The sequence below is a fragment of the Diceros bicornis genome, chromosome 25, assembly GCF_020826845.1.
Source record: "Diceros bicornis minor isolate mBicDic1 chromosome 25, mDicBic1.mat.cur, whole genome shotgun sequence".
Lineage (NCBI taxonomy): Eukaryota > Metazoa > Chordata > Mammalia > Perissodactyla > Rhinocerotidae > Diceros > Diceros bicornis.
The window spans coordinates 7,342,641-7,370,073 of record NC_080764.1 but is presented as its reverse complement, the minus strand read 5'-3'; the positions used below and the strand labels follow the sequence as shown (position 1 = coordinate 7,370,073).

The window sequence follows — 27,433 nt, the reverse complement described above, 5'->3', positions numbered from 1 at the left end:
ACATCCCAGCACAAACGGCAACTCCTCAGAGAGGGCTTTCTGCTGCCCGACTACAAGAACAGCCCTCATGCCTATACTGTCTCATCACCCTCTTTAACTTCTGTCGTGGCATTCACCATCATCTGGGACTTGTCTGGTGTCTTTCTCGCCAGCACCCCCTGACCCAGCCCTCTGTTTCCAGGAATCTATCCTAGGAAATCATCTGAAAGGAGGGGGAAGATGGCCCGTTTTTCACAAAATCCACAAACTGGAAACAGCCTAACTGTCTAACGATGGGGGATTTGCTACATAATAGATAATGATCCATCTGGGTGTATGGCGAGCATCTGACCCCAGGGGGACAGCAGGAGCCACACGCTGGATGGTGTGGTTTCATCAGCTACAGGTGTTTGCCTCTGATGTCCAGTGTTTTTGTTCCTGTGTATGCTTTTCTGTACTCTCCAGATTTTCCACAACATGCACATCCATAAGAAATAAATGCCAGGCCTTGTGCAGCCCCCTCCTGTCCCCCACCCCTGCCACCCCCCAGAGATGCAGGTCACAGAGACTGAGGAGCTGCAGAAGGGTTCATATTAGCAAAGTTTACTTCAATGTTTTTCTGCTCATAAATGACTCTGAAAAAGCCGATACGCAAGAGGCTGACACGGTCGTCTAAAGGCAACGTCGAGGCCACTGAGAACGTCTCTCAGACTAGAGGCTCTGCTCGAAATCTCCCCCACGCCGGGGCGAGGGCAGCAGGAGCGGGGTTTGGGACAGAGGAATAAATAAATGTTGTCTTAGCTCTGCCATCAGGACTGGCAGCCCAGGACCCCCAGGCGGTCAGTCAGGCTGCCGAGCTGACAGCTTGGAACTCCCAAAGCTGCCCAAATGTTTGGGTGCTGGGGAATGCCGAGGTTTCAGGAGGGCCCTCAGCCAGCCCCCTCCCCGACTCCAGCCCCGGGAGAGCCGAGCTCCCTGCTGGCCGGGCCTGCCTGGCCCTACGGTGGGGCAGCCTCTCACCCCATAGCCCCTGCCAGGAGGGCTATTTGGTGTTACCTGTCATGTAGTGTCGGGTGCTGAGGCCTGGCAGTGAAGGGCAGGTAGGGGTCCCGAGGCGGTGGCCAGGGACACCCACAGCTCGGGGCTTCCCGTACATTTCCGTTTATTTCCAGAGTGTGGCCCGCTCTGGGCAGGTGGGGGGAGCATGGTGCTGGCAGCCTCGGCCCAGTAGTGTGGGGGGTAGGGGGAGGGATAGGCAGGGCCAGGGCCAGGCATCACCAGTAAGAACCAGTGAGGGCCAGACAGGAACCTGCCCTGAAGGTGGCCGACGGTGGCCCATCTGGAACAGAACCCTCTCCTATAGGGGCCCCTGGGGGCCAGCCCAGCGGGGTGACCACCCCGGCACGGGCAGGCCAGGCTGAACCCGGGGCCGCAGCAGGAGACGTGGGGGACAGTGGCGTGAAAGAAGGGCAGCAGGGAGGGCTATGTGTGGACAGAGAGCCCGGGGAGGGCGCGGGGCGGCGTGCAGGCAGCCGGGGCCCGGCCCTCAGAAGGCGAAGCAGCGCTCTTTGGGGTGGCCCACGCGCTCCAGGTTGGGCAGGCAGGCGTACTGGATCATGGGCGGGGGCCCGCACATCAGCACCAGCGGCTCCTCCTCCGGGGGCGGAAGGTGGTCCCGGATCATCTCCTCGGTCACGAAGCCCTGGCTGTAGTCCCAGTCTGCGGGGCGGGAGGCCAGGTGAGCCCACGCTTGGCCGAGGACTGCCCGTCTGCCCAACACCCTCCCCCGCGCATTAATGAAGCTCCTGTGCTGGGAATTCCTGTCTCCTTTCAACAAACATTGAGGAATGAAGAGGCCGACCCCAGCAAACCCTCGCCCCATCCCCTGCCCCAGCCTGACTCCCAGAACACAAATGCCAGCCCTTCACGCCCCCACTTCACAGTGTGCAAAGCCTTTCTCTTCCCTTCAGCCTCTCACGTAGCCCTCAGGACCACCTGCGGGCAGATAGGGCGGGGCTACAGGTCCCATTTTACAGATGTGGAAACCGAGGCCCAGAGGACCCAGAATTGAGTTGTCTCAAGGTCACATCATGAGGCAGTGGACACAGCTGGACTCCAGGACCCAGAGGACCCCAAGCCAGTGCCCAGCCCCGAGCTGGTCAGGGTGACATTCTCCACCGCAACCCCCTCCACGAGCCACTATCTGACATTCCCCCCCAGCAGCGTCGGCCCGTGAGGAGCCGTGTCTGGGCCACGGCATGTTCCCGGGGCCTAGTCAGCCCAGCCCACTGGCTGTTGCTCAACAAGTAACGAACAAAGGGACATCCCCGATAAGCACCCGGGAGCCTGACCACGGGAAGTGAGACACACTGAAGTTCCAGATGCAGGACCCTCGCGGTGGCGGCAGCTCCCTCCAGGTCCCGCCTTCCTCCCCGTCTTGCACACTCGCGCACAGTGTGTCTCCAGGTTTCACCTGAGATCTGGAGCATTCTCTGTTCCTCCACGTGGCTGAGGGTGCCCATGGTGAGAAACCAGCACCCGGAGGCTGGCAGGGGCTCTAGTCCAACACGGACCTCAGGGACTGACCCGCTGGAAGGGCTGCTCAGAGAGGGGACCGCCCAGCCCAGGCGCACAGCGGGTTAACAGGGACCACGGGCTGGCAGGGGTCAGACAGGAGAACAGGGCTCTGATGACCGGGGGCCATGTAGGGGCAGAGAAGAGGAAGGGGACAGACGCCCACCTGGCTCCAGCTCTGGCTTCATATCTGCTGGGCAACTGGCACCCCCTGTGCCTCAGTGTCCACATCTGAACTCACCGCGCGCCATCCCGCCTACCTCGTAGGATTATGGGTCCAAGTAAGGGAAGGTCTCCCTGTCTTCTTTCGAATGTGTTGCTAACAAGCTGACCGGTCTTTTGGATGAGCGAGGAGGGGACCCTGTCTGAAGCTCACCTGCCTTCACGGCTCTCTAACATCCCGTTGGGACAGATACTACCTGGGGACCGAGGGCACACGCTGGCCTCTCCAATGACCCCATGCTAGGCAGCTCAGCGGGAGCTCAGCCCCAGAGGGACGGACAAACAGAATGACCTGCCGGATGCCCGCCACCTGCCCCACGTCCCTCCCTCTGAGAAGCCACCACGGGCCGCCTCCTGAGCCCACTGTGGGCGCCCGACCCCAGGCCAGCCTCTGAGCTCTGGCCAGTGGGTGGGGTGACCACCCAGGCAGATCCTCTGGTTTGGCTCCGGAGGGGTGAAGAGGATGGGCAGAGAGAGGCTGCAGGTGGAGGTGCAGGGGCAGGGCCACGCAGGAATGTGGGTGGCAGACGGAAGCGGCAGCAGCAGAGATGGACAATGCTGGCTCCACCAGAGAGGCCCAGTGCTCCCCCAGGCCTGGCTGAGGCTCTCTAGCCCCAAACACCGGATTATCTGGCTTGTCTCTGTTTTTCGCAATCCGAAAGAGTCTCACTAAGCCCTTAACACCCACAGAAACGCAGCTGTGGAGCCCAAGGTCAGGAGGTCACTGAGGGACCTTGCCTAAAGGGATAATGCTCACTGCATCACACCATGTCCACTCTATGTGGGGTCCCTTGGGAGGGGTCAAGACGGTCCTAGCCAGAGGGGTCAAGACAGTCCTAGCCCATCTCAGGACGAGGAAGAGTCTGCTGTGCTGAGCAATGAGGTATCTTTTATCTCATGGACACTGAGCTAAGAAACTGACCAAATCTCCCTTTTCACTTTGGCTGCTGGGAAACTCAGAGTGATATGCATAGCCCATCCGTGGCACAGTCTAGGTTTTTATACAAACCTCATTCCTGATTCCATTTTATGGCCCTGCCCTTGTTTTTCTTTCTCTCCCATTTTCCATTTGTACCACTCTGACTCACCCTTTGAGTCTCTGTAAGCTGCCTAAAATCCCTTCTGGAACAAGGCAGGGCACAGATAGACAGATAACATTTTTATAGCTGGACAACAGAGCTGAAAGTACTTCATAAAACGTCACAGGGGACTAAACTGTACGTGCCAGTGTAGAAAGACATGTCTCACTTTTACAAGGATTTTTTTAGACAGTACATTTTTCTTTCTACATGTACTGAAGGAGACTTTGTGTGGGAAACACAAGTCAGCTGCTCTGGCCATGTGAGCTGGCCCCAGCCCCTGTTCCTCCGCTTAGCGCCACAATAGCTGTGCTGGCCTGTTACCGTTGTCTTTCTCAGCATCCAGAACGTCAGCTTATACCTGATGTTATAACAACACCTCAGCTACTCTTGATTTGTGGGGCAGGGTAGTAATACGTCTAAGTATAAACGCTGGGAGATTACTCACCCGCACCTCTCCTCGGCGGGTAACTGTTCTTAAATCAGTCCCTAGGGGGCAGCATTTGGTCTCCCATTGCTCCCCCACTGCAGGACAGTGACTTCCTGGCAACAAGGGGAGGGGCTCCTGCGGGGCCAGGAGGTTCCCAGGAGGCTCCGCCCTGGCTAAGGAGCCTGCCCTACCCCATGATTAGAAACTGCAACCAGGACGGGGCTAAACCGCCTCTCACGCCCCCCTGTGATTGACACATGGGTGCAAGATAAACGTTCCTTTCTCTACTAGAAGGAAAACAGCAGTTCTGGCCCCTAGAACCAGTGCCCCCACCTGACCCCCACTCCCGACCCCCTTGCCTGACTCTAGTCTGTCTTTCCCAGGCCTCACTAACCAGCGGCTACTACGTCCTATAACGTGTCCTGTCATCCTTCCTGCACCAGGACATCAGCTCAGGGGGCCAGGCTGGCTCCATGAACACACAGGACAGAGGGTCCGACCAGGAGGGGACCTGCCTGGCTCAGATGGGCTGAGGGTCCACGCATCCGCCCAGGCCCTGGCCCAGCTGTCAGCCCAGGAGGCCCAGGACCTGACTCCTCTCTCAGCGATGGGCCCAGATGACCCAGCTCACAAGACGGGTGTCCCCAGAGCCCATCTGCTCATCTCTGGGGGAAGCAGAGGGTGTGTGTTCCCCACACCCCACATGGTTGAGTCCCCGGGGACTGGGGGCCCTGTGAGGAGCAGGAGGCAGAGCAAGGGCAGGGTGGCGAGACGTGAACAAGATCACAAGCTGGCGCCCATGTGGGTCCTCAAAAATGTCCAGTTTCTAACATTTAGAAATTTCCTATGAAAATGCAGGTCCTCGGCTTCCCTTGAAAAGTGGAAAGGCCTGGCCACACAGGGCTGTATTCCTGCACAGCAGGACTGCCTGCAGCTGAGAGAGGACTGCCCCTCCGGATGGAGTAGATGCTCTCCAATTTGCCACAGTCCCCACCACTCCCCATAGTCTCCCAACCCTAAGGCCAAACATCACTGGTATTATCTACCAAGAAGCCTGAGCTGCTGCTTTTCTCACAGCACAGAAGTTAAGATATTTCTTGCATCCACATCTACCTAAGGCAGGAGACTGAAGTAGAGTTTAGCTCCCAGAGGGCAACCTTGTTTCAAGTTTTGGGGGCAGCCCTCATTCACCGCCTCCTATGTGACTTTGGAAAACAGCTTAAACACCTGGACAGGTAGAATGAGGGTAACTGTACGTCAGCCCCACCCACCCCCCAGGGCTGAGGACCGGAGAGAAAATGGGTGCAAAGTGCCTTTCAGGGTACTGGCCCTGGACACCTGCAACAGAATGAGCCCCAGCCCAAGGGGAGAAGGCGGCCTTCTTCGTCCAGCAGGGGGCAGTGCATCCAGGGGAAGGCCTCAGGCTCTGTGAGTTCACCAGCCCCACCACCACCCAGTGAGCACCAAAGGAGACCATGTGAGCAGAAGGCCCAGCACGGCGAAGGCCTCAGCACAGGGGAGCTGCGGGCCGGCGCCCCCCACACACACCAGCCCATCCCTGTCTCACCTTCAGGGGCTCTGTCCAGTGTGTACCAGAGCTTGAAGCGCGCAGAGTGCTGGTTCCTCAGTTCCTCCAGCTCGGGCCGCAGCAGAATGTCCTTCTCGGTCTGCAGGGGAACAGGGCCAACCGGTCAGGAGAGATGGTGCGGGGACTGCCCTTGGAGACACTCGTCACCCAAGTGGCTCGCCATCCCACTCACCCGTGGGCAGCCCGCTTAGCCAAGCTTCCAGAAAGCCATCGGGCAGGGCTGAGCCAGACTCTGAAAGTCTCTCCCGCCCTTTCTCCTCCTCTTGCCTGCGGAGCGGCTCAAAGCTGCCCACGAGGATGGTCATTACAGATGGAGCTGGCAAACAGTTAACGTTGTGGGCAAACGTGCGCAACGTGATGAGGAGCGGAGAAAGCAGGAAACAAAATAAAGATGGGGGCGCTCGACTACGGAACAGGGGGAAACAGAAGGAAGGAAATACGCCAAATGTTCGTCGTGAGTATCCCCCAGGGTGGTTACGATACTTCAAATAACGAATGGTTCAGCTACAGGGACAAGGGTTGGCCACCCTCACCCCTTGCACACATCTTTTTATGTCCTGGGGTCTCAGGCTGTACGTCCATCAATTAGGAAATACAGACACTCCCCCCAATCTCACCTGCCTCTCACAGCCTTGCCCACAAACATCCCTCTGCAGGGCCTACAGCTCCCCACCGACTTCACCCCACGTGGCCCTTTAGGGTTCAGCCTGGTGTCACCTCCAACAGGAAGCCTTCCCAGACCCCCCAGGGGACGTGAGCAATCTGCACCTGACACAGCCCCTTTCCATTCCTGAGCACAGGCCTTTGCCCCAGGTCTTGCAGGTCACTCATGGACTGGGCTCCTCGGCCGGTGGGCGGCCTGACTGATCTCGTGGAGCTGTTAAGAAACTAGGGGCCACAGAGCTCTGTCAACCAGACAGGTCACCCACTCGGGTATCTCTTCTGAGACCCCGCGCTGCGTGGGGCGGCAGGCGAGGCGAGCGGCGCCTCCACACGCTCAGCTAGAGGGAGGACGGAGGAATCGCAGCCGGCAGGCGGGCGGGGCAGACAGAGAGTTCAAAGCCACAAGGATCGATATTCCCCACGTACCCAAGACATAGCAGGCGCCACGCTGACGACAGGAGGGACCAAGACAGGCCACGCTGTGTCCTCGTCCCCACAAGGACCCAGGGCCCGGCTCCTCCGTGTTCCCCCCCAGGAAATGGGCTGCAGGCAGAGGTGCCAGCCTCTGCATGCCCCAGGGAGTGAGTGTGGACAGTTTTTCCCATCTCTAAGGGGGGCCGAGGGCCCCTCCTGCCCTGACGGGGTGCGGACAGGGAGGGGTCGGGCTGGACGAGCTCTGGGTAAAAATGCAGAAAATATGGAAGAAAAATCACCCGGAACTCTTCAAAGATAACAACTTAGGATTTTAGCGTGTATCTTTTAGACTTTTTGTCCTAATAAGTATGTATACTTTTCTTTTTTTTAATAAAAATGAGATCGGGCCATGCATCCCCCTGCCACCTGCTTTTTTCAGGTAAGAACACACCACAGACCATCCATGCGCCATCGGCCTCCAAACGCCAACGCTTTCCTTACCAGCTGCCCAGCTTGCGCTGGACAAAGGGACCGCCTGCTCCCAGCTGAAGGACATTTAAACTGTTTCGTACATCCCCCTTTACAAACAACGCCCCTAGGACCATCCTCACTGCCCTCCCAATTCCTTAGGAGAAGTTTAAGGAATTGGAGTTTGGGGTATAAAATTCCACATGGTTAAGGTGTTCGATACACGCAACAAGTTGATTTCCCAGAAAGGTTACACCAATTCACACCCAGCAGCGTGCCCGAGAGGGTCCATCTTCCTACACCTTTGCCAGCACTGGGTAATGATAGTTTAATCTTTGCCAGTCAGACTGATGGAGAGTAAATCTCATGTTTTATTTTATTATTAATAAAAAATAAATGTGTCACTGGCTCTAGTTGTATCCTCTTATTAGTTTGTAAAAGCTCTTTTTATATTAAAGATATTAATTTTTTATTGGTGATGCGTTATACATTTTCCCCCAGTTATTTATCTTTCTATCTTTTTTATAGTGTTTTCTGTTTTCCAGAGGGGCGTCTCATTTTTAAGCAGATGACCCCATCAGTCTCTTCCTCTATGGGTCTCCTGTGCTGCCACACTCAGACTGACCATCCTCCTTCATTCGTTCAACAACACTTCTTTTTTTTGTGTTGTGTGTGAGGAAGATCAGCCCTGAGCTAACATCCATGATAATCCTCCTCTTTTTGCTGAGGAAGACCGGCTCTGAGCTAACATCTATTGCCAATCCTCCTCCTTTTTTTTTTTCCCCAAAGCCCCAGTAGTTAGTTGTATGTCATAGTTGCACATCCTTCTAGTTGCTGTATGTGGGACGCGGCCTCAGCATGGCCGGAGAAGCGGTGCATCGGTGCGCGCCTGGGATCCGAACCCCCGGCCGCCAGTAGCAGAGTGCACGCACTTAACCGCTGAGCCACGGGGCCGGCCCCACAACAACACTTCTTGTAAAAATGTTCACCTAGTACTTTTAAAGCTTCATTGTTTTACACATGCATCTTGAACTCAAACTTCATTTCACTATAAGGTAAAGTAGGGATCTACTTAGTTTTTTCCAAATGCATAGAAACTAACCCAACCCTCCTTTTCATCTCTCCCCTCAGGTGTGAGATGTCACCTGCATCATATGCAGAGTCTCATATACACCTGGGTCTGTTTCTAGGCCTGCACTGCTCAACAGAACTTTCTGCAATGATGGGAATGTTCCATGTTATCCAAAACAGTAACCACTGGCCACATGCGGCTACAGAACCCCTGAAACTTGGCTAGTGAGACTGGGAAAGTGAGTTTTTAGTTTTATTTAATCTTAATTAATTTAAATAAACAGCCACATGTTCTAGAAGGTTCCAGCACAGTCTAGACTTTCCGTTGTGTTACCCAGAAGTGCAGTAAGCCCAGTAAGCCCAGGTCTCAGGCGTGGCTCTAGAACCACGTTGTTTTCATCACTGTCACTTTTTAGTTTTAATATTTAGTGTGCTGATCCTCGTTACTCTTCTTTTTCAAAACTTTCTTGGCTGTGCATGTGTACTTTGTCTTCCAGACCATTCTGCATCATTTTGTCATATTAAAGGGGGAAAAATATCCCACTGGGAATTTGAGTTTTACTTTAGAAAGAACCAGCAGCTTTAGAGTATGGGGTCTCCCTGTCCAAGAACAAGGCACACCTCACTGTAGATTAAGTCTCCCTTCACGCCCTTCTTTTTTTTTTTTTTTTTAATAATTTTATTTATTTATTTTTCCCCCAAAACCCCAGTAGGTAGTTGTATGTCATAGCTGCATATCCTTCTAGTTGCTGTATGTGGGACGTGGCCTCAGCATGGCTGGAGAAGCGGTACATCGGTGCGCGCCTGGGATCTGAACCCGGGCCGCCAGCAGTGGAGCGTGCGCACTTAACCGCTGAGCCACGGGGCTGGCCCCCTTCACGCCCTTCTGAAAAGCCGTATTCCCTTTAGGCCGAGGCTGGGTGCTTTCCCGACTCGGGACGCTGCCCTCAGCCCTGGCCCGGCCCCAGCCTCCACACCGGTCCCTCCAGGAGGAACGCACATCTCTGAAATGTTCAGTGCCCCCATCCAAGGCCGAGGTGTGTCTCAGGTCTTAATCCTCACAACCATCCTGTGAGACCGGCGCCCGATTACCTCACGTTACAGATGAGGAAACGGGGGGGCTGTGACCTGAGAGCAGGGGTCCCCAGTCAAAGCCAGGCACCGAGGTCACTGGAAGGACGGGGGGAGGGGCAACGACCTCAGTGGAGCAAAGCAGCTGTTCTCAGAGGGCAACTTTCGGACCCCTGGGTCCCCGAGACCTTCAGAGGGTCCATGGGGTCAAAACGATTTCCACATAATACTAGAACTTTATTTGCATTTCTCACTCTCACTCCCCAGAGGCTCCATGACCCAGGATACTGCACCGACTGGACGCAGAAATGGAGACAGAATCTGGTTGCTTCTATTGAGCTAACATGACAAAGGTTTGCAAAAATGTAAAATAAAACAACGTTTTCTGGGCCGGCCCCGTGGCTCAGCGGTCAGGTGCCACGCTCCGCTGCTGGCGGCCTGGGTTCGGATCCCGGGCGCGCACCGACGCACCACTTCTCCAGCCATGCTGAGGCCGTGTCCCACATGCAGCAACCAGAAGGACGTACAACTATGACATACAACTATCTACTGGGGCTTTGGGGGAAAAAAATAAATAAATAAAAAATTTTAAAAAAATACAATGTTTTCTAAAACACAGTTATTTTTCATAAAATATGCTCTGGTTCCACCACTTCTCGTGAGACGTGTAGGTCACGCCCTTCTCTGGGCCTCTGTGTTCAGAGCTGCAAAGTGGGGCGATTCCACCGCCCTGGCCAATGGGCCAGTGGGCGCAAAGATGCCCTGTGCAGGCGACGGAGGGCCGACGGCCTCCACAGAGACTAACCCCGCACCGCCAGCCCCCAGCCCCAGGCCTGGTGAAGGCCACGGCGGTTGTCCTCAGGACAGATTTCTGCAGCTGTGCAGGAGTCCAAGGACCCATGTCCAAGGCCCTCGGGCAAGCCCCTCCTGCTCTGAACTTGGTCTCCTCACAGACGGACAGTACAGAGCCTGGGCCAGACAGCCCCGGGGGCAAGCTGACTTGAACCACATCTGAGCAACGCAGGGGGCCCGGGAATGGCCTCACACTGTCGGGGAGGGTCTCATCTTGGTTTCACTTTACAAAGGGGCGTCACTTTACAAAACCCACACATTCAGTCAGGAAACACTGAACCTGGAAAGACCCTTATGATGACCTTGCTTCATCAGCTCACTCCACAGCGAGGCAGCAAAGCCCAGAGGGGGAAAGTGACTTGTCCAAGGCCACACAGCAGGCCAGGGCAGGCCCGCAGCAGGCATGGGGAGGAGGCCATGCAGTCAGGAGTCAGGGAGACCAGGCCCACACCCCACCCCAACACCCCCAGCTCAGACATGCTCTCAGCACCTCATCTGCAGAAATGGCCCCTCCGTCTCCAGGCCGGCCCCAGGCCAGGCCAGTGTTCTCCCCACTTCACTGGTGGGCGTCAAACTCTGCTTGTGGGGAAGGGAGCTCTGAGGGTCTGAGGCAGCAGCCAGGGGTGAAAATCTCGGGGAGCGGTTGCTCCAGGTGCATCAGGTCGGATACCCCGGGCTCTGGACTAAAGAGCCCGGCCCCGCCAGCGGCTGCGAAGGCTGCCTGCGCACGGAGGTTCAGAGCACCCTCGTGTTTTGGCCACCGCTTGCGTCCACAGAGCCACGTGGATCCCCTCAACAAGCCTTGCCAGGCCCCGCGGCCCCCCTCAGCAGGAGCCGGTGTGCCCACTGACCTGGTTGGCAAAGAGCAGGTGGCACACGGTGTGGTCGTCCGGGTCCTTCATGATGGCGCGGATCACCTGCAGCATCGGGGTGATGCCTGCGAAACAGCCGCCCGACATGCCGAGTGAGCGCCTGCTGCATACACACAGGCCTGGGCAGGCAGGCGCCCAGGGGAGAGGGGCCAGGACAGCGGGCCTGGGCTCCCAACCTCAGCGAGCTCACGGTCACTCATCATCTGTGCCCCGTCCCCTGCGCTGACGCCGGCCCACGACACCCGCCCGCAGGGACCCAGTGAGGGCTGCAGGCCCACGTACCCGTCCCTCCCGCAATCATGCCGACACACTTCACCGTCTTGATGACCGGGCTGGTTTTCTTGTCTGGACGGATGGCAAACTTTCCTGGGGAGAGGAGAGGGGTGAGGCCCAGCTGTCAGACATGCTGTGCTGGGGTTGGGCGGGCTGGAGAACCTGTCCCCGCTTCAGGGCTGCGAGGGGCTGGCGGCCACCACACAACCTCCACCAGGTGGGGTGAGGGAGAGGACGGGAAGGTGGCGATACCAGGACCAACTCAGATGCCAAGAGGAGCACAAGGGTGAGGCACGGGGACTGGTGGAGACAGCGGGAGCGGTGGAGGGGCTGGAGAACGGGAGGCGTCCCAGCTCAACCCTGTGGCTTGTCTGTTTTCAGCCAAAGGTGGTCTGTGGGCCGAATTTGGCCCCCAAGGGCAGCCAGTCCACAACCTCTGTGCTGGCCAGCTTATCGCCTATACAGCCAGGGAAACTGAAGCCCTGGAGAGGAGACGGCTTGCCCAACAAGAGTCACCCATCTGGACAGCAGCAGAGTCGGGACTTGCACCCAGCATTCACCGCGCCTGCCAGGTCCTCAGGGCATTCCAACCTGAATCACCTTTGCCCTGGTAGACCAGCAGCCCATTCGGGCCCCGGAACTCAATGGTGTCTCCAATCTTCATGCTCTCCAGGTACTGGGACATCTTCCCTCCAGCCGGAAACTTGGGATGAGTGTCTTTGAAGTAAACCTGCAAGACACACCTACGGTCCTCAGTCTCTGTCCCAGGGCTGCCAAGAAGCTCTGGGTCACAGCTCAAAGGAAGCGCCTCTCCCGGGTTCCTCTGCGGCCTGTGTGGCCTTCTCTATAGCGCCCCATCCACCCATCAAAACCCACCCTTCTGTGTCCCGCCCCCCAGGAGTCTGCCCTCCCCCCAACGTCCCCTTGGAACACAAAGCGTCAGCCTGGTGTATGAGGTGACCCGAGGGCTGCATGTATTAACGTGCCACCAAGAACGGTCTCTGTGACCCCTCCTGACGGGAGATTCCAACCGCTGCCAGCACAGTAAAGGCTCAGCCACACCCCTCCTGGGGGATGTTCTGTTCTTTCCATTCTGTGCTGTCATAAAAACATCGCTCTTGGAACTTCCTACCCTGGGCCCTTTGGGATTTCAGCTTTGGAAAGGGAAGCACTGCAACCTTCATACAACGGGATGGGAAGGCTGCACTGGGGGCTGTGTGCTGGGCTCGAAGGGCCAGCAGAAGGGTGGGCAGAGAAGGCGGAAGGCACTGGGGAGGGACAGTGTGGGTGAAGGCCAGGCGGCCAGGGGCTCGGGGAGAGCTCACTGTGACTACAGCACAGGGGATGTGTCTGTGTGTAAGGGGGTCTGGGAGGAGAGGGAGAGGCGGGCAGAGCACACCATGTGCCAGGCCAGGACTCGGACCTTTATCCAGAGCCAACGCGTGGCAGTGAGGTCTCCAAGCCAGGAGGGGCCTGGTCATCGTGAGTTTTTCATCTTCTACTTGACCCCCACCCCCCGTCCCACCTTCTCCACGCCCAGCTGACGTGATTGCAACAAGAACCCTCACCACCTTCCCTTTGCTTCTGAACGAAGCCCAACCTTACAGGGCCTCCAAGGCCCTGCCTGGCCCCCCTGACCTCTCCTCTCCCACCCCTCGTCCCCTCCAGCCCCTGCCCTTCGGCTGCTTCATTCTTCAAGGCTCCTTCTGACCTCAGGGCCTCTGCACCTGGAAGGACCGTTCCCTCCCTCCCCAGCTGGTCGAGGGCTCCTCAGCCGCCAGCTCTCACTTCACCCCTGCCTGCTCAGGGGAGCAGCTCTCGCCACCCCACCCCTGCCCAGCTCTGGTGCCCGTTCCAGGTACTCAGTCTCTGCTCGGCCCTGAAGCAAGCACTGACCTCTGTGTGGCCACGTGTTCAGTGTCCACTCTCCAGCCAAAGACAGGCTCCCAAGGCCGGGCCTGGGCACCCAGCACAGGGTCTAAATGACACCAAGCTAAGAGGAGACTCAGGCCAGAGCCAGCACCGACAGGCCCAGCACCTGACCCAGGACCCTGCGAGACTCAGCGGGGGTCTCTGCCTCTCTCACCCACGAAGGGCCCAGAGAGGGGGCGCTAGGGGCCCAAGCAGTGGAGTTGGGACAGTAAGCCTGGTCCCCAGGGGCGCAGAGCCACGGTGGCCATGGGCGTTTGGGCCTTGACTGGGGAAGGTCTCCAACACCCCACGCCCCAGGCCGGGGCTGGTTCACACCTGTTGGACATGTAATCAGATAACATGGATCGCTGCTGTGAAGCCTGTGTTTCTGATTTTCATAAAAGTGTACCGGCTGCAGTTGTCATTTCTCTATCCACTCAGCGTGATGATTTTTAAGATCCTTGCTGGCTGTACTGTGTCTCTCTGGTCTGTCGCTTCTAACGGCTGCATCTTCCCCATGGTGTGTGCCCACCCCCGACTGTGATGGACCCCAGAAAGCCCCTCACCCCGGCTCCCCTCACACAGCTCCCCCGTGGGCCTGTGGGATGTTCGTCAGGGAAACGAGCTCAGAAAAGGACCCCCAGGGTCAGAGAGACCCCGTGACTGAACGCAGTGGCGTGGGCTGTCGCAGGCCACAGCACAGGCCTGCAGCTCCCTGGGCTCTGCCAGTCAGAGTGGGAAAGTAAGCTCTGCAGGAGCCAGCTGGCCTTCCTGGTTCATCCAGGCAGATGCCTGCCCTTGTTTGAAGATGCTCAGCCTGAACCCAGCCCCTGCTCTCTGATGAGGCCCCCACACTTGGCTTTTGCTGGTAAATTACGATTTACTGTTCACTCAGCAACCACGTACAAGGGAGTACCCGGCTTTCAGGGACCAGGCTGCGGAGGATGTGGGCCTCCTGGAGCCTTGGCTGTGAAGTGGTCCCTGCCCCCGAGACCTCACCTTGATGACCAGGTCCACGAAGCCCTTGTCGTCATCGCTGGAGACGGGGGTGTAGGGCCGAATGACGAGGTTTCCGTCGATTCGAGCTGAGAGGTATATGTGCTGGCCTGCAGGAGGGGAGGGGTAACTCTGGGCCAGGGACCATCCCTGCAGGGTCCACTGGATCTGGTCAACCCTCTGCCCTGCCCAGCATTCAGAGCCTGGCCTAGCCTCAGCTCCCACTGCCCCCTCCCGCCCCCACAGGGATTCCCATCACGTCCCAGCTTCCTGCCTTCAAGCCTTGGCTCACGCTGGTGCTACTGCCAGGGACACGAGAATATTTCCCCTCTCATTCTAATGCTCACTCTCAAAGGCTCAGGGTGGCTGCCACCTCCTCCTTAAAGCCCTCCCTGCTCTCCCTAGTTGAAGCGCAAAGCTCCCACCCCTCTGAGCTAGCCCCAGCTCCATTTGGCATGGGTCGGGGTCACACTCACCGACCGGGAGGCCCAGGATGTGCTGGGGCGTCGGCAGGGCGAAGCGGAACCGCCGGGTGTCATGGCTGATGACCTGCAAAGAGGCCGGAGCCGTCGGATGGCACCCAGGCAGAGGGGCCACCAGACCTCAGAGTTCCCACCCCTCCCCACTGCCCGAGTGTCATTGAGAAAACTGATGCTAACTCTACAGTGGATGCAAAACCTGCACACACCGGGTGTGCCTCTGCTCTCGCTGGCCTGGAGAGGGCCAGTGACCTGCCCAGGGCCACAGAGTAATGTGGTCAGATAGCAGGGTGAACTCAGGATCCCAAAGGAAAGCTGCCAGACAGCCCAGAAAATTCCAGGGGTGGGAGGGAGGGACCCATCTCTGCCATCAGCTTGACCAGTATTGTGGGGTGGATACTTGGGGGCTGGGCTGGCAAGCTAGGGGCAGAGCTGAGACAAGGGCCCATGTGCCCAGGCCTGGACTCCAGAGCTGGGCTCTAGAAGCCACTACACTAAAAGCCCCCTGAGAAGCGGGGCAGCCATGACCAGGGCTGGGCTGCCCAAGGCGGGAGGCGTGGCAGCCCCCACTGCTCGAGAGGTCCCTGGGGCTGGCATGGCCGAGAGCCCAAAGCCAGCCCTCCGGCCTGCATGGGGTGGGCACCTAGGATGTGGTCAAAGGGTGGCAGGGTGGTAGCCGTTTCCCCTTCGGGGTGCGGCAGAGGCTGGTTGGGAGCCAGGCTGGGCTAAGGAAGGAGAGAGACTGAAGCCCCCGAATCCCCACTAAGCCTCTCAAACTGAGGCCAGAGAAGGCAGGCGTCAGGCAGCGAGCTGTGGTCAGAGTTGGGAGCCGAACCCAGCGCCCTGACCCCCGACCTGGGCTCCAGCAGGCCTGTGGGGCCCCCTGCACCCAGGCGCAGCCGGGAGGGTGGGTTCGGAAGGCAGGCACTGTGCACACCACACGAGGCTGGGTGACGCGGTAAGGTCCACTGCTGGGTGAGTGTTATCACTCGGGGGGGACAACAGACTTCTCCAAAGGGACCGAGCATCACTCTGCACATCACTGAGGTGTGGGAGCAGAGGCAGGCAGCCTGGATCTCCAGAAAGACGGTGCCCAGCCACCACTCAGGACACAGGACTTGCTGGTGGCCAGCGGGCCTCTGTGTCCCAGCCGCCCAGGCCTGCAGCTGCCTCCCCTGGAAGCCTCTGCACTCTGGGCCAACGGAGCCCCAAGGCCTCCTGGGAGTGGATTCCAGGCTTAGCCCTGGTCCTGAGGCTCCAGGTCAGAAACCCACATGCCAGACAGTTTTTGGAGGAAGAACAGAAATGAAGGAAAGACACTTGTAATTACTGTGCTGGATAACCTCCAGCAGATCCCGGCAGAAGTCCTAAGGGTCACGCCCCCACGGGGCTCAGCACCGTGCTGGCATCCGGGAGGCTGCTGGCCGTCAGGATCCGAGCAGGGGACTCTCAGAGTTCAGGGGGACCTTGTGGACCACCTGGTCCAGTCCCGCTCAGAGGGAGGGAGGGCAGGCAGCAGGGGCCCCTCGCTGTGCCCGTGGCGGAGCACAGCAAAGGCAGCAAAAAGCAGGCCCACTGCCGACCCCACAAAGCCACCATGGGGCTACAATGGGGGGAACAAAGATTTAACTGCTGGGACATTTCCCACATGCTCAAACAGGACTGGAGGGTCCACTGTGTGACATCCCTATAACGGAATACTAGACAGTCATCAAAAATAATGAAGCAGCTTTGGGTTAGACATGAAAAGGTGTCCACATTGCATGGCTGGGTAAAAAAATCAGGTTATTAAAAAAGAGAGACTATACACACTTGAACCTCCACACGTCATGTCTATACAAACGTGACACCCAGAAAAGGCTCTGCTGACCGAGAAGGGGACCCTCTGCACAGGGGATGGTGGGGGAACATTCACATGTCACAAACAGAATTTTTATAGCAAGCACATATAAATCACACATTACTTCTGGAATTAAAAAACAACAACAATGAAAAAGAATTTTTAAAAAGGAAAGGTTTCAAAACATTATGATTTCATTTTAGGAAGGAAAAATTGTGTATAAACATATTGAAAAGATAAGTGTGGTCTCATCTGGGAAGTGGTGATTTTTTTTTCTTTTTGCCTCTCTCTGGTTTTGGACTTTTCTATGAACTCCCGGAAGAGTTACAGACCCACGTCCCAGCAGTCACAGGAAGCCCCAGCTCTGAGCCGGGAGACCTGAGACCTGCGTGGATCCTAGGGTGGGGCCTGGGCCCAGGCCTCGGGCAGGTGACTTTCTCTGCTCCATGACTCAGTTTTCCCCTCACACCCCCAGAGGCAGCTGCGAGGGGCCAGAAATAGCACAGGGGAGGGGCTCTGAGAGGGAGAGTAAGGAGGGAAGCAGCCCTTCCAGCCGCAGGGCAGAGGAGAGAGAGTGTGGTTTACAATCCGGGGCAGAGGTCTGAAAAGGAAAAGTCCCAAAGGAGACGGCAGGAGCGAGCCTCTCGGCTGGGGCAGCCGGAACCACACAGGGAACTGCACAGGTGCAGAAGATGTCCGGGCCACGAGAGCAGGCCCAGAATAGATGACTCAGGGTGGGGGGGTCCCTTATCTTCAGGGACAGCATGGGGACCACCGGGAGGCCTGGGCCTGAGTCCTGGTTCCACCCCAAACTCATAGTGTGACCTCAAATGCCTCCTACTCCTCTCTTGCCCTCTGTTTTCCCATCTCTCATATGGGCACTTGTACCCAAAAGTCCTAAGGGGTCCCTCCCGCTCTGACCTCCTGTGGGACAGTGAGTGTGGTTCAGAGAATGGGCTCTGTGGCCAGAGATCTGGGTTCGAATCCCTCTGCCACTTACTGGTAGCTTTAGAAAGAGACATCACCTCACTCTCCCCATCTCTCAAATGGTCAGATAACAGGACCTACCTCGGAGGGGGGCCATGCCCTGAGCACGTAGGTGCTGGAGAAAAGCTGTGATGCTGACGAGGAGAGAGGTGGGCCTCTGTGGCCCACACCCCGCGACCCCGCGGGGCCCCACCACTCACCTCCTTGTCGATGAGCCGCAGTGGATACTTGATGTCCGGGCTCTCGAGGGTGATGGCCGGGGTGGAGCGCTGGAACAGCTTCATGAGCAGGCTGTAGAGGAACCAGACTGGGGACAGGACCACGTGGCCCAACTGCAACAAGAGGCACACACCCATGAGGTCAGTGCGGGCACGGCAAGGGGCCTGCCACCCGCCCCTCCCCCAACACACCAGCTTGTTCACTCCTGCAGGCCTCTGCTCATGCTGTCCCCTCTGCCAGCAAGGCCCTCTCCCCACCATCCTCATCAGGGAACCCCATTTTGGCACTGGCTGGGAGAAGTTACAAAAACTAGACTCATGAAACCCATCACTGCATTACTGAGTCGTTGGAAAAGCTCCATTTCCTGAGGAACAGGGACAAAGAAAGCTACGTAACTGAGCACATATCCCTTTTCACTTTGGCTGTCAGGAAGCTCAGGGTAAACTTCACAAGTTACGGTGCTTAATCTTGAGCACTGTGTATCTGTGCTCCCCCTCCCCCTTTTCTTCCTTTAGTCAATCTCCCTGGCCCTATTAAGCGATGTCAAGTGCTACTTCTAATTAGACAAACAGACAAACCCTTGAGCCCCGGGGATTCTGCCTTCAGGCATGAAGGGCAGCTGAGGCACTGTGCTGGGCACTGGGAATCTCCGCTCCTTGTTGGCTGTGTGACCCTGGGCAAGTCCCTTCCCCTCTCTGAACTGAACTGGACCAGGTGATCGGCAAGGTCCCCCAAAGCTCTGACAGTCTACTGCTCTGCACCACGCTGACCCCACACAGGCGTTAACCTCCTGACAACCCCATGAGGTGGGTACTGTCATCGCCACCACTTTACAGATGAAGAAACTGCTCAAAGAGGTGAAGCAACTCGCCCGTGGTCACACAGCTGGCAGATGGGGAGCTGCGATTCGAACTTGAGTCCACCTGCCTCCCCAATCACACTCTGAAACACCAGGCCCATTGCTCACCCTCCCGTGTGGCCCCGAGAGGCCCCTTCTGGCCAGTCCCCTGTCCCCACATCTCAGCCTCACGAAGATCCTAAGAGGTGGTTTGGATTTTTTAAAAACAGAGAAAACCCAAATCCCATGGCCAGAGTGCTCACTGCTTAGGTCTACCTGGAGAGGACAGCTAGAAAGACCACCGGCCTCCTGCTCTTTCTAGCTGTTTCCGTCCCTGGGCAAATCCCTCAGCCTCTCTGGGCTGTTTCTCCAGTTGTGAAATGAGGACCGTAAGCCACGCTCCATGGGGTATGAAGATGGACAAAGGCCATGGAAAGCTCCTAACCCAGGCCAGGCCCCAGCAGGCCCATGACCCCACAGGGCATCCGCTGGGCAGCAGCTACCCCTCGGCCCTCCAGAAGTCAGGTCCCGGGCAGCCTCCACTATCTGGACCACAAGCGAGACTCAGGAAAAAACAAGAATGGCCTCCAGACAGCTCAGCCCAACCCCACAGTGGAGAACCTGGCAGACCCCAACCCAGCCAGTGAGCACCACGGGAAAGGGGCCAGCCGACACCGTGCCCCTCCCAACGCGATGCAAGGGGGCCCACCGCTGCCCCATGGGCTTCCTTCAGAGGCACACGACCCGCCCCTAACCACAAGTTCTCCAGAATAACTGGCCACAACTCTCCAAAAATGGCAATGCCACGAAAAACAAAGAAAGGTCGGGGAACTGGCCCAGATTACAGGAGGCTCTGGTGGTTTGAATGGTGGTCCCCAAAGATATGTCCCCCCAGCTCCTGGGAATGTGACCTTACTTGGGAAAAGGCTCTTTGCAGATGTAATTAAACTAAGGATCTTGAGATGAGACCATCTTGGATTACCCGGGTAGGCCCTAAGTCCCATGACAAGAGTCCTTACAGGACAGAGGAGACGGCCACGTGGAGATGGAGGCAGAGACTGGAGCGTGGCCACAAGCTAAGGAAGCCAAGGACTGCCGACAGCCACCAGAAGCGGGACGAGGCAGAAGAACCTCCCCTAGACCTCCAGAGATCGCAACCTGCCAACCCCTTGAGTTCAGACTCTGGCCTCCAGAACTGCGAGAGAATAAATTTCTGCTGTTTTAGGCCACCTGGTTCATGGTGATTTTTATGCAGTCCTAGGAAACTAAGACAGAGGCCAAAGGGACAGAACAACTGAATGCAACACGTGGTTTTGGACGAGACCCTGGGCCAGGAAGAAAACTGCTATGAAGGACAATACTAGACAACTGTGGAAATATGAATTAAGGATGTGGGTTAGACAACAGCGTTTACCAGTGTTCCTTTCCTGATCCGCTCATTGTCCTGCAGTCAGGAAAAAGAATGCCCTTCTTCTTAGGAGACAGACACTGAAGTATTTAGGGGCCAAGGGGCGTCATATCTGTAACTTACTCTCAAATAATTAAAAAAATTATTTTTAAATATACAAACACAAATAATAAATACAGTAGATGTTGACATTTGGTCCACCTGGGTGAAAAATATACAAAAGCTCTTTATACATTCTTCCAATTTTACTGTAAGTTTAAAATTATTTCAAAATAAAAAGTGGGAGTTGGGGGAAGCCCACAGTGGTGGTTCGAATAGCAAGGCTAAGAAGCAAAAGTTGACACAAAATGCTGGTTCTCAAGAAAGTTGTTTCACAGATGTTCACTCACCCTCCCTAGTATACCTCCCCTGACTAGTTCTCTCAGTAAATGACTGTGTATGTTCTTCTTATCATTACCCTACAAGTTTCCCTCTTTGCCTTGGCTGCCAGGAAGCTCAGAGTGAAGTTCCTTGCTTGCACGGAGGCCTCTCTGCTTCCTTTGTGGGCGTCCTGAGGTAGTGTATTCTGCGGAGCACAGACCTGGAAGCAGCCCCTGCCCTATTCAGGGCTAGGTGAGACGACTCTCACCTCTCAAAGCCCAGCCCCACTGCTCCCCACTTTCCTGGAAGCCCTGCCAGGATTCCCCACTCTATCAACCGAGGTACGGCGCTCTGGCCGAGTACCTGAGGCCTCTCCAAGCCTAGGTGTTCTCATCTACAGAAGGAAGGTGAGAGCCACTGCCCCGCCCACCTCCCAGGGGAGCTGCGGTGTGAGACGAGATGGAGAAGGCCAGGTCACAGAGGAGTCTATAACCTGGGGAATGTGGGCACATACAGGAGCTTTTCCTGCCACTCCCATGGGGCCACGACCACCTGGGAGATGAAATACTCAAGGGAAGCAAGGGCAGAGGCACCAAGATCCCACACCGGGCTGGCCTCTGTCCCTGAAACCAGCCCAGCAGCTTCAAGCGCCCAGCTGTGGCTGCGGTTACAGGCCCTTTGTTGGGCTCAGAACAATGTTGTTCTCTCCCAGCCGGGGCCTCACCCTACGGGGCCCCTGCCATGTGACCGATGGGTCTGAAGGGAAGGCCCTCGAGAGCCACCCAGCACCCCCCCCGCCCCAGCCCAGGGCCACACAGCAGGGGTCTCCGGCCTCTCGCCCATCTAACCAGCACCTACCATGTTCTGGGCACCATGGGGCATTTCACCCACCCCAGGCCTCACTTCAGGCCCTGGCCGGCAGCCCTGGACTCTGGGTCAGGAGACCTGGGTTCGAGTCCCAGCTCAGGACCGCAGGGGAGAATCTTCACCTCTCGAGGCCCCACCTTCCTCAAGTGCATGAGGATGGTCCCATCCAGGGCCATAGGAAGTGAGGCTAGAGGAGGCCATGCACAGAGCAAACGAGGCCACTGTCCCCAGGATGGCACTGCTCCAGGTATGGGACACGGGTTCCTGGGGACAATCCTCACGTCCACCCCAGGCTACAGATGCTGTGATTATCACCATGTCATAGACAAGGAAACTGAGGCCCAAGAGAGGGTCAGTAACTTGCCCAGTCGCAGCAAAGCCAGTCCTCAGAGGACCACACTCACAACAAGTGAGACTGTGTCCCTGTTTCTCAGAGAGGTGACGTGACTTGCTCATGGTCCTGCCATGAGTCAGGGGTGGAGCCAGGATTCAAGCCCAGGCCTCGACAGCCCAAAGCGCGGCTCTTTCCCAGCCACCTCCCAGGACAGGTGTCCCTCTGCACCCCAGTCACGGAGCCCGCAGCCCAAATCCCCCTGCCCCACCACAGTCCGACATCCTGCCATCCTGCCGACAGCAAGGCCCCAGCTGCCCAAACCAACAGGCCGCTCCACCCCCTCCTCAAACACCCACCGTGGCTCCCCACTGCCTACACTCAAGGCCCCTGTGGTATGGCCACAACTCTGGCCACAAGCCCTTCTTGCCTCAGGCCTTTGCATACTCTCCCTTCTGCCCCAATTCCCTTCCTCTTCCCTCACCCAACCAGCAAACTCCTATTCATCCCTCAGAGCCCCACTCAAATGTCAAATCTTCCCCGCCTGGCCCCTCCCCCACTAATCAGGCCCGCAGCAGACTTGCTGGCAGCAGACTTCCACAGCCCCTGCCCAGCTCTGTGAACTCCCCGGGGGTGAGGACTATTCTGATGATCCCTGGCAACAGGTCCCTCCCATGTCAACCAGAGAGAAAGTTGAGTGAAGTTACCTTCACAGGAAATCTCCATTGTTGGGAGCCCTGGAAATGAACTGAAATGACATTAAGAGCCACCTGGAGTTGTGTTTGGTGGTCCCTGGAGTTTTACGTGCCCCCAGCACAGCTGTTGAAGTACACAGTCAAGTTTAACTAAACACAAGACCCCTTGGCCTACAGTTTGCTTCAGTCTGCAAAGCACCTTCCCTTCCAATTCCTCATGGACCCACAGCAGGGGGAGACAGGCCAACTGCATTCTTCATTTGACCAATGAGGAAACTGAGGCTCAGGGAATCCCAGAGTGAAGTCTGGACCTCAGTTCCCAATTTTCTGTTGCTCACCCCAAATCTCTCGTCTGCCCCGAGCCCACAAATGCCGGCTGATGACAAACACTGGGCTGTGAAAAAGACTCGTGTGCCAACAGCTCTGAGGGTGAGGTCTGAACACCGGCCTCAGCCCTCGCACAGACCTTCCAGATCCCAGGGCCAGCTTCGTGCGCCCTGGATGGCAGCCCTGGGCTCCAAGGGCTGGGCCAGCTCCCCACGCGTGGTCACGGCCAACACGACACGGCAGGCCCTGGAGCAGAGGCCACAGGAGGGCAGGGGACCTGGGCACCTCCCCACCGCAGCATCCCCAGCGCTCAGAGCAGGGACACTCAATAAAGACTTACGGATACATCAGTGAAGGGACAACGATCCCCACCCCCCAGTCTCTCTCTGACTCTATTTTGTCTGGAAGTTTCAAGAACCAGGGCAAGAGGCCAGCTCCCTCTGGGGTGAGGGTGGGGCTGGCCCATCCCTTCTGTTCTAACCCTCGGCCCTCCAGGGAGCACGGGCCCGGCGGGCTGTTTCCCTACCTGCTGGGTACACCTGCCTCCCAGAGGTGTGGTGGGGCTGGAGCCACCGCTGGAAGGCGCCACACACAAGGGCGGTTGATAAATGCAGTGGCCCTACTGCCAGTCCCTGCTCCCAACAACACGGCTGCGTAGAGAAGGCACAGCTGCTGTGCCCGTATTATCTCACCTAATCCTCAAGCCTGGGAGCTGGGAGCTATGACACCCCCATTTCAGGCGAGGAAACCGAGGCTCTGGTGACAGCCCTGGCCCAAGGGCCAGGATTTGAACCCAGGCATAGAGTCCGTGCACCGAGCAACGGTGCCACGCTGCCTCTCTGTGCCCGGGGACACCGTCTGGCCACCGAGAGAGCAGAGGAGGACTTCGTACACGCACAAATTCCTATCTGGGGAGCAGCTGTGGGCAGACCCTCACTGTTGGTCAGTCCTTCAGGCCACAAATCCCAGCAGGCACACCTGCCAGGGCCCATGCCCTGGGTGCGGGGCACACAGGCCAGGGGACCCCGCCCCTGAGGAGCTCAAGCCAGGAGGGGAGACAGACATGGGCAGAGCAAAGGGTGCACACCACGGCTGGGAGCAGTGGAGGAGGAAAGGCTTCGTCTCCAGAAAGTCAGAGGCTTTACCAGACTCACAGGGGTGAGAATGCCCTGTTCCCATGACTTGGGGACGGAAGGGGCTCTGCCTCCGCTCCCGGTCCACAGCACCACTCCCACCCCTGCAAACAGGGGACTGAGTAAACAGGAGGCAGATGGCTGAGGCCAAGGCATCGCCCAGCTCCTCCTCAGTTGTGTTGCTTCTGTGTACACACACACACACACACACACGACCTCACCCCAGCCACCAGGGGGGTCTAGGGGACAGCTGCCTCCCAGGTCTTGACATTATGCCCCCAGGCCATGCTCTGTGCCAACCAGGGAACCTACCACAGGCCTTTCCTCATCTCTGATGGCACAGGAGGAGGAGGGAAATGGGTGCCCGAGTCCCAGGATATCTCCAGAAAGCCCCCAGCTCTCCCACCACAGCTGAGGGGCTGGGAAGCCCTGCTCCTCCCCACAGGGCACCCTGCCCAGCTGCTCGCCCCCTGGAATTCCCCACTGGGACCCGGCACCCACTCTGCCCAGGTCAGGTGCAGGTGGGCAGAGGAACCTGTGGGATCCTGCACCCGGCGGGCCCAGCCGCCCCACGTGCAGCTGCCTGTGCTGAGGCTTACCTGCTCGCCGCCCTCCCTCCAGCTGTCCCGCGGGGATCTGAGTGTCCACCTCCCTCCCGGCCCCCTTCTCGGGAAGTGGAAGGAAGTGGGAGGGAATGGAGGAAGTGCTGCAACGGGGGGCTCCTGGCTGGGAACTGCGGGGTAAGGGAACCCAGGAGGAGGGGCAGGTGGACAGCAGAACTGCCCTCCCCAGTGGAGACATGGCCCTGCCTCCCAGGGGCTGGGGATCCAGGCCGCAGACTAGGCACAGAGCTGCCAGGGGCAGTGGGAAAGCCTTGGACACTACCTGTGGTGGCGGTGGTCTGTCAGGGCCCAGAGCCACTCATAGTTGTGCTGGGGGCAGGGGATCCACAGTCCGGAACAGCAGGCCAAGCCCCTAACGTTCCCTCCAGGTGGCTGGCAAACTCAAGTGCCAACCTCGGCTGAGCCCCCAGAGTGTGGGAGGAGGCCTCGCTCAGAGCCTGCACCGCCCAGATAAGAAGCCTGATGCCCAGAGCCTGAGCAGGCCTCCCGCAGACTGTGGGGAGCCGCTGCACCAGGAGGCCTGCCTGGGGTCTGCGGTGGGTATTTTGGGCCACATGGGATCCCAGCAGGGCCCAAGAGAAAGGGGCAATTCCCGCCCACCCCTTGTATCCATGAGGCCGGACAGACAGGGCTCTGCCCCTCTCAGGGGGCCTGCAAGGGCCTGCGCTGCTCAGCAAAAATGTATGGAGCAGCCACGTGCTGGGGACGCAGTGACAGACCCAATCAAGGGCGGCTAGAAGGTGAGAAGCACCGTGGGAACGTGGGAACGCAGAGTTGGGGTTGGGGTCAGGGGGTTGAGCACTGAACGAGGAAGGTGACTCCTGGGAATGCATCAGAAGGGTACACCGAGGCTGGGGTGACGCCCGCAGATTCGCCCTGGGCAAGGCTGCCCCTTGGTCCGAATGTCCGCTAGAGTCCTGGGCTGGGCCACATGTTTGTGAACAAACACCAGGCCAAGAGGCCTTTTGCCTTGTCCCCGGGAGGAGCCTCACAGAGCGGGAGGGAGGAGACAGGTGCCCTGCACATCCCAGGCGCCTGAGGTGGAGGGGGAGGCGGAGGGGGAAGAGGTCAGAGGCTTCGGGCTTCATCCTCCCCATGTCAGCACTCCTCATGCCCAGCCGGCACCAGGGCACCAGAGTGTGTGTGTGTAGGGGGGCTGCCCTCTGGCTACAGCCTCCACGGGCAGCACAAGCCCCCAGCCCCACCATTGTGGCTTCTGAGAAACTGGAAAGAGGAGGTGGGCCTGGGTGGACGAAGGGAGGCCCTGGGCTGACCCAAAGGTGACAGTGTGACAGTGGACTTTGGAGGCCCACAAGTGCAGGCTCCGTTGGCTGCAGAATTGTGGCCAAGTCGGGGTCGCATTTCATCTGCAAAATGGGGCTAATAGCAGCGGCCTCACAAGTGTGTGGGGTTAAGAGGATGGTGTCCGGGGGTTAACCAGAGAGCCAAGGCCCAGCTGGGCACAGGAACACGCCAGCACTGAGACAGCGGGGGCTGCGCTGTGGCTCAAAGGTGCCTAACAACCCCGCCATCCAGCGACACCACACACATACACACTTTCACTCCCACACTCACTCACTCACAGATACTCTCACCCATGTTCACACTCCCGCACAATCTCACACCCTCACTCACACACATACAGACTTGCACAGACTCATACTCTCATGCACTCACACTGCACACCCACACAGTCACATTTCACATACCCACAGTCACCCACCTCTGCACTCTCACAACCTCACGTGCACTCACATTCACACTCACCCACTAACACCGGCTCGGACACACTCACAAGTGGCATCCACTCACCCCCTCGCGCAATCACACACATCCACACGCTGTCTCACGCAAGCTTTCCCGGTCACACTCATGCACACGCACACCCCCGCGCTCCCTCGGGCGGGGCGGGGAGGAGGCGGGGCGCCCCGTGCCCGTCAGCCCCGGGGGTCCGCCTCCCGCACGCCCCGGGGCAGGAGGGTGGGACGCGGCGACAGCGGCCAGGGCGTGAGTCACGGCGCCCAGGGGCACGCCCGGGCCTGGCCGGACAGCGGGGCGGCCGCGGGCCGGGATGGGTCTGGGTCCGGGTCCGGGTCCGGGTCCCGCGCCCCCCGCGCCCCCGCGCCCCCCGCGGCCCGGTGGCAGTTGGCGCCGGAAGGTCCCCGCGGCGCTGCGCCCGCCTACCGTGCTCAGCTGGGCCCCCATGGTGGCGCCGCGCTCGCTCTGCCGCCGCCGTCGCCGAAACAGTGGGGCCGCTGCGGCCAGGCCCGCCCCGCACGTCACCTCCGAGGGGGCGGGGCGCGGGGCGGGGCCGGGCCGCCTCCGCCGGGAGGCGCGCCGGAGACCCCTGCGGCGGCCGCCGCTGCGCGGTCAATGGGGGGCCGCCGGCAGAGGCGCCCCGGAGCCCGCGGCTGCGCCGCAGCCCACGGTGTGGCCCCGCGTGGAACGCTGGCCCTCTCTGGGCCTCGTTTAGCACCATAAAGGGAAGAGGAAGGCGCCCCCCCTTGATGGATCTAAAATAAAATCCGGAAACTTCACCGCGGCCTCCACGGTCTGCAGGCCCCGCCTGGCCTGATGTCACATCGCATCGCTGAGCTCGTTGCTGGGCCCCAAAAGGCCTTCTTGTTCTTGAAACTGCTCATCTTGGGCCCATCTCCAGGCCTTTGAACATGCTGTGCCCTCTCTCTGGAACACAATCCCCAGCCGCCTCAGGGCGGGCCCTTGCTTATTGTTGTGGTATCAGGTCAAATGTTCCCTCCTCACCAGGGGCCCCCGGACCGGGTCTCCAGGCAGCCCCCGTGGTCTTCCTAGCACTTAGCGTTGAGCTGGCGTCATCCTGTGTGCTCCCTCCGGGATGATCTGC

At 58.3% G+C, this 27,433-nt stretch overlaps 1 protein-coding gene across 1 annotated transcript; it reads right to left on the bottom strand.

Moving 5' to 3' along the window:
- Positions 1 to 560: 560 nt before the first annotated feature.
- On the bottom strand, positions 561 to 26,855 carry LOC131421522 (NADH-cytochrome b5 reductase 3). Its single transcript, XM_058568211.1, has 9 exons — positions 26,755 to 26,855; positions 17,970 to 18,101; positions 14,940 to 15,012; positions 14,467 to 14,573; positions 12,157 to 12,286; positions 11,566 to 11,649; positions 11,263 to 11,348; positions 5,852 to 5,951; positions 561 to 1,698 (listed from the first exon to the last, which is right to left on the bottom strand). Exons 1-9 carry the CDS (start codon positions 26,773 to 26,775, stop codon positions 1,526 to 1,528), a joined length of 906 nt encoding a protein of 301 aa, XP_058424194.1. The 5' UTR covers positions 26,776 to 26,855; the 3' UTR covers positions 561 to 1,525.
- Positions 26,856 to 27,433: the final 578 nt, after the last annotated feature.

Coding starts and splice junctions, on each gene's coding strand:
- LOC131421522 (XM_058568211.1), bottom strand. CDS start 26,775: ATGGGGGCCCAGCTGAGCACG. Junction 12,287..14,466: donor TCGTGGACCTGGTCATCAAG/GTGAGGTCTCGG, acceptor TGTGTCTTGCAG/GTTTACTTCAAAGACACTCA. Junction 11,650..12,156: donor GCTGGTCTACCAGGGCAAAG/GTGATTCAGGTT, acceptor TCCTCTCCCCAG/GAAAGTTTGCCATCCGTCCA.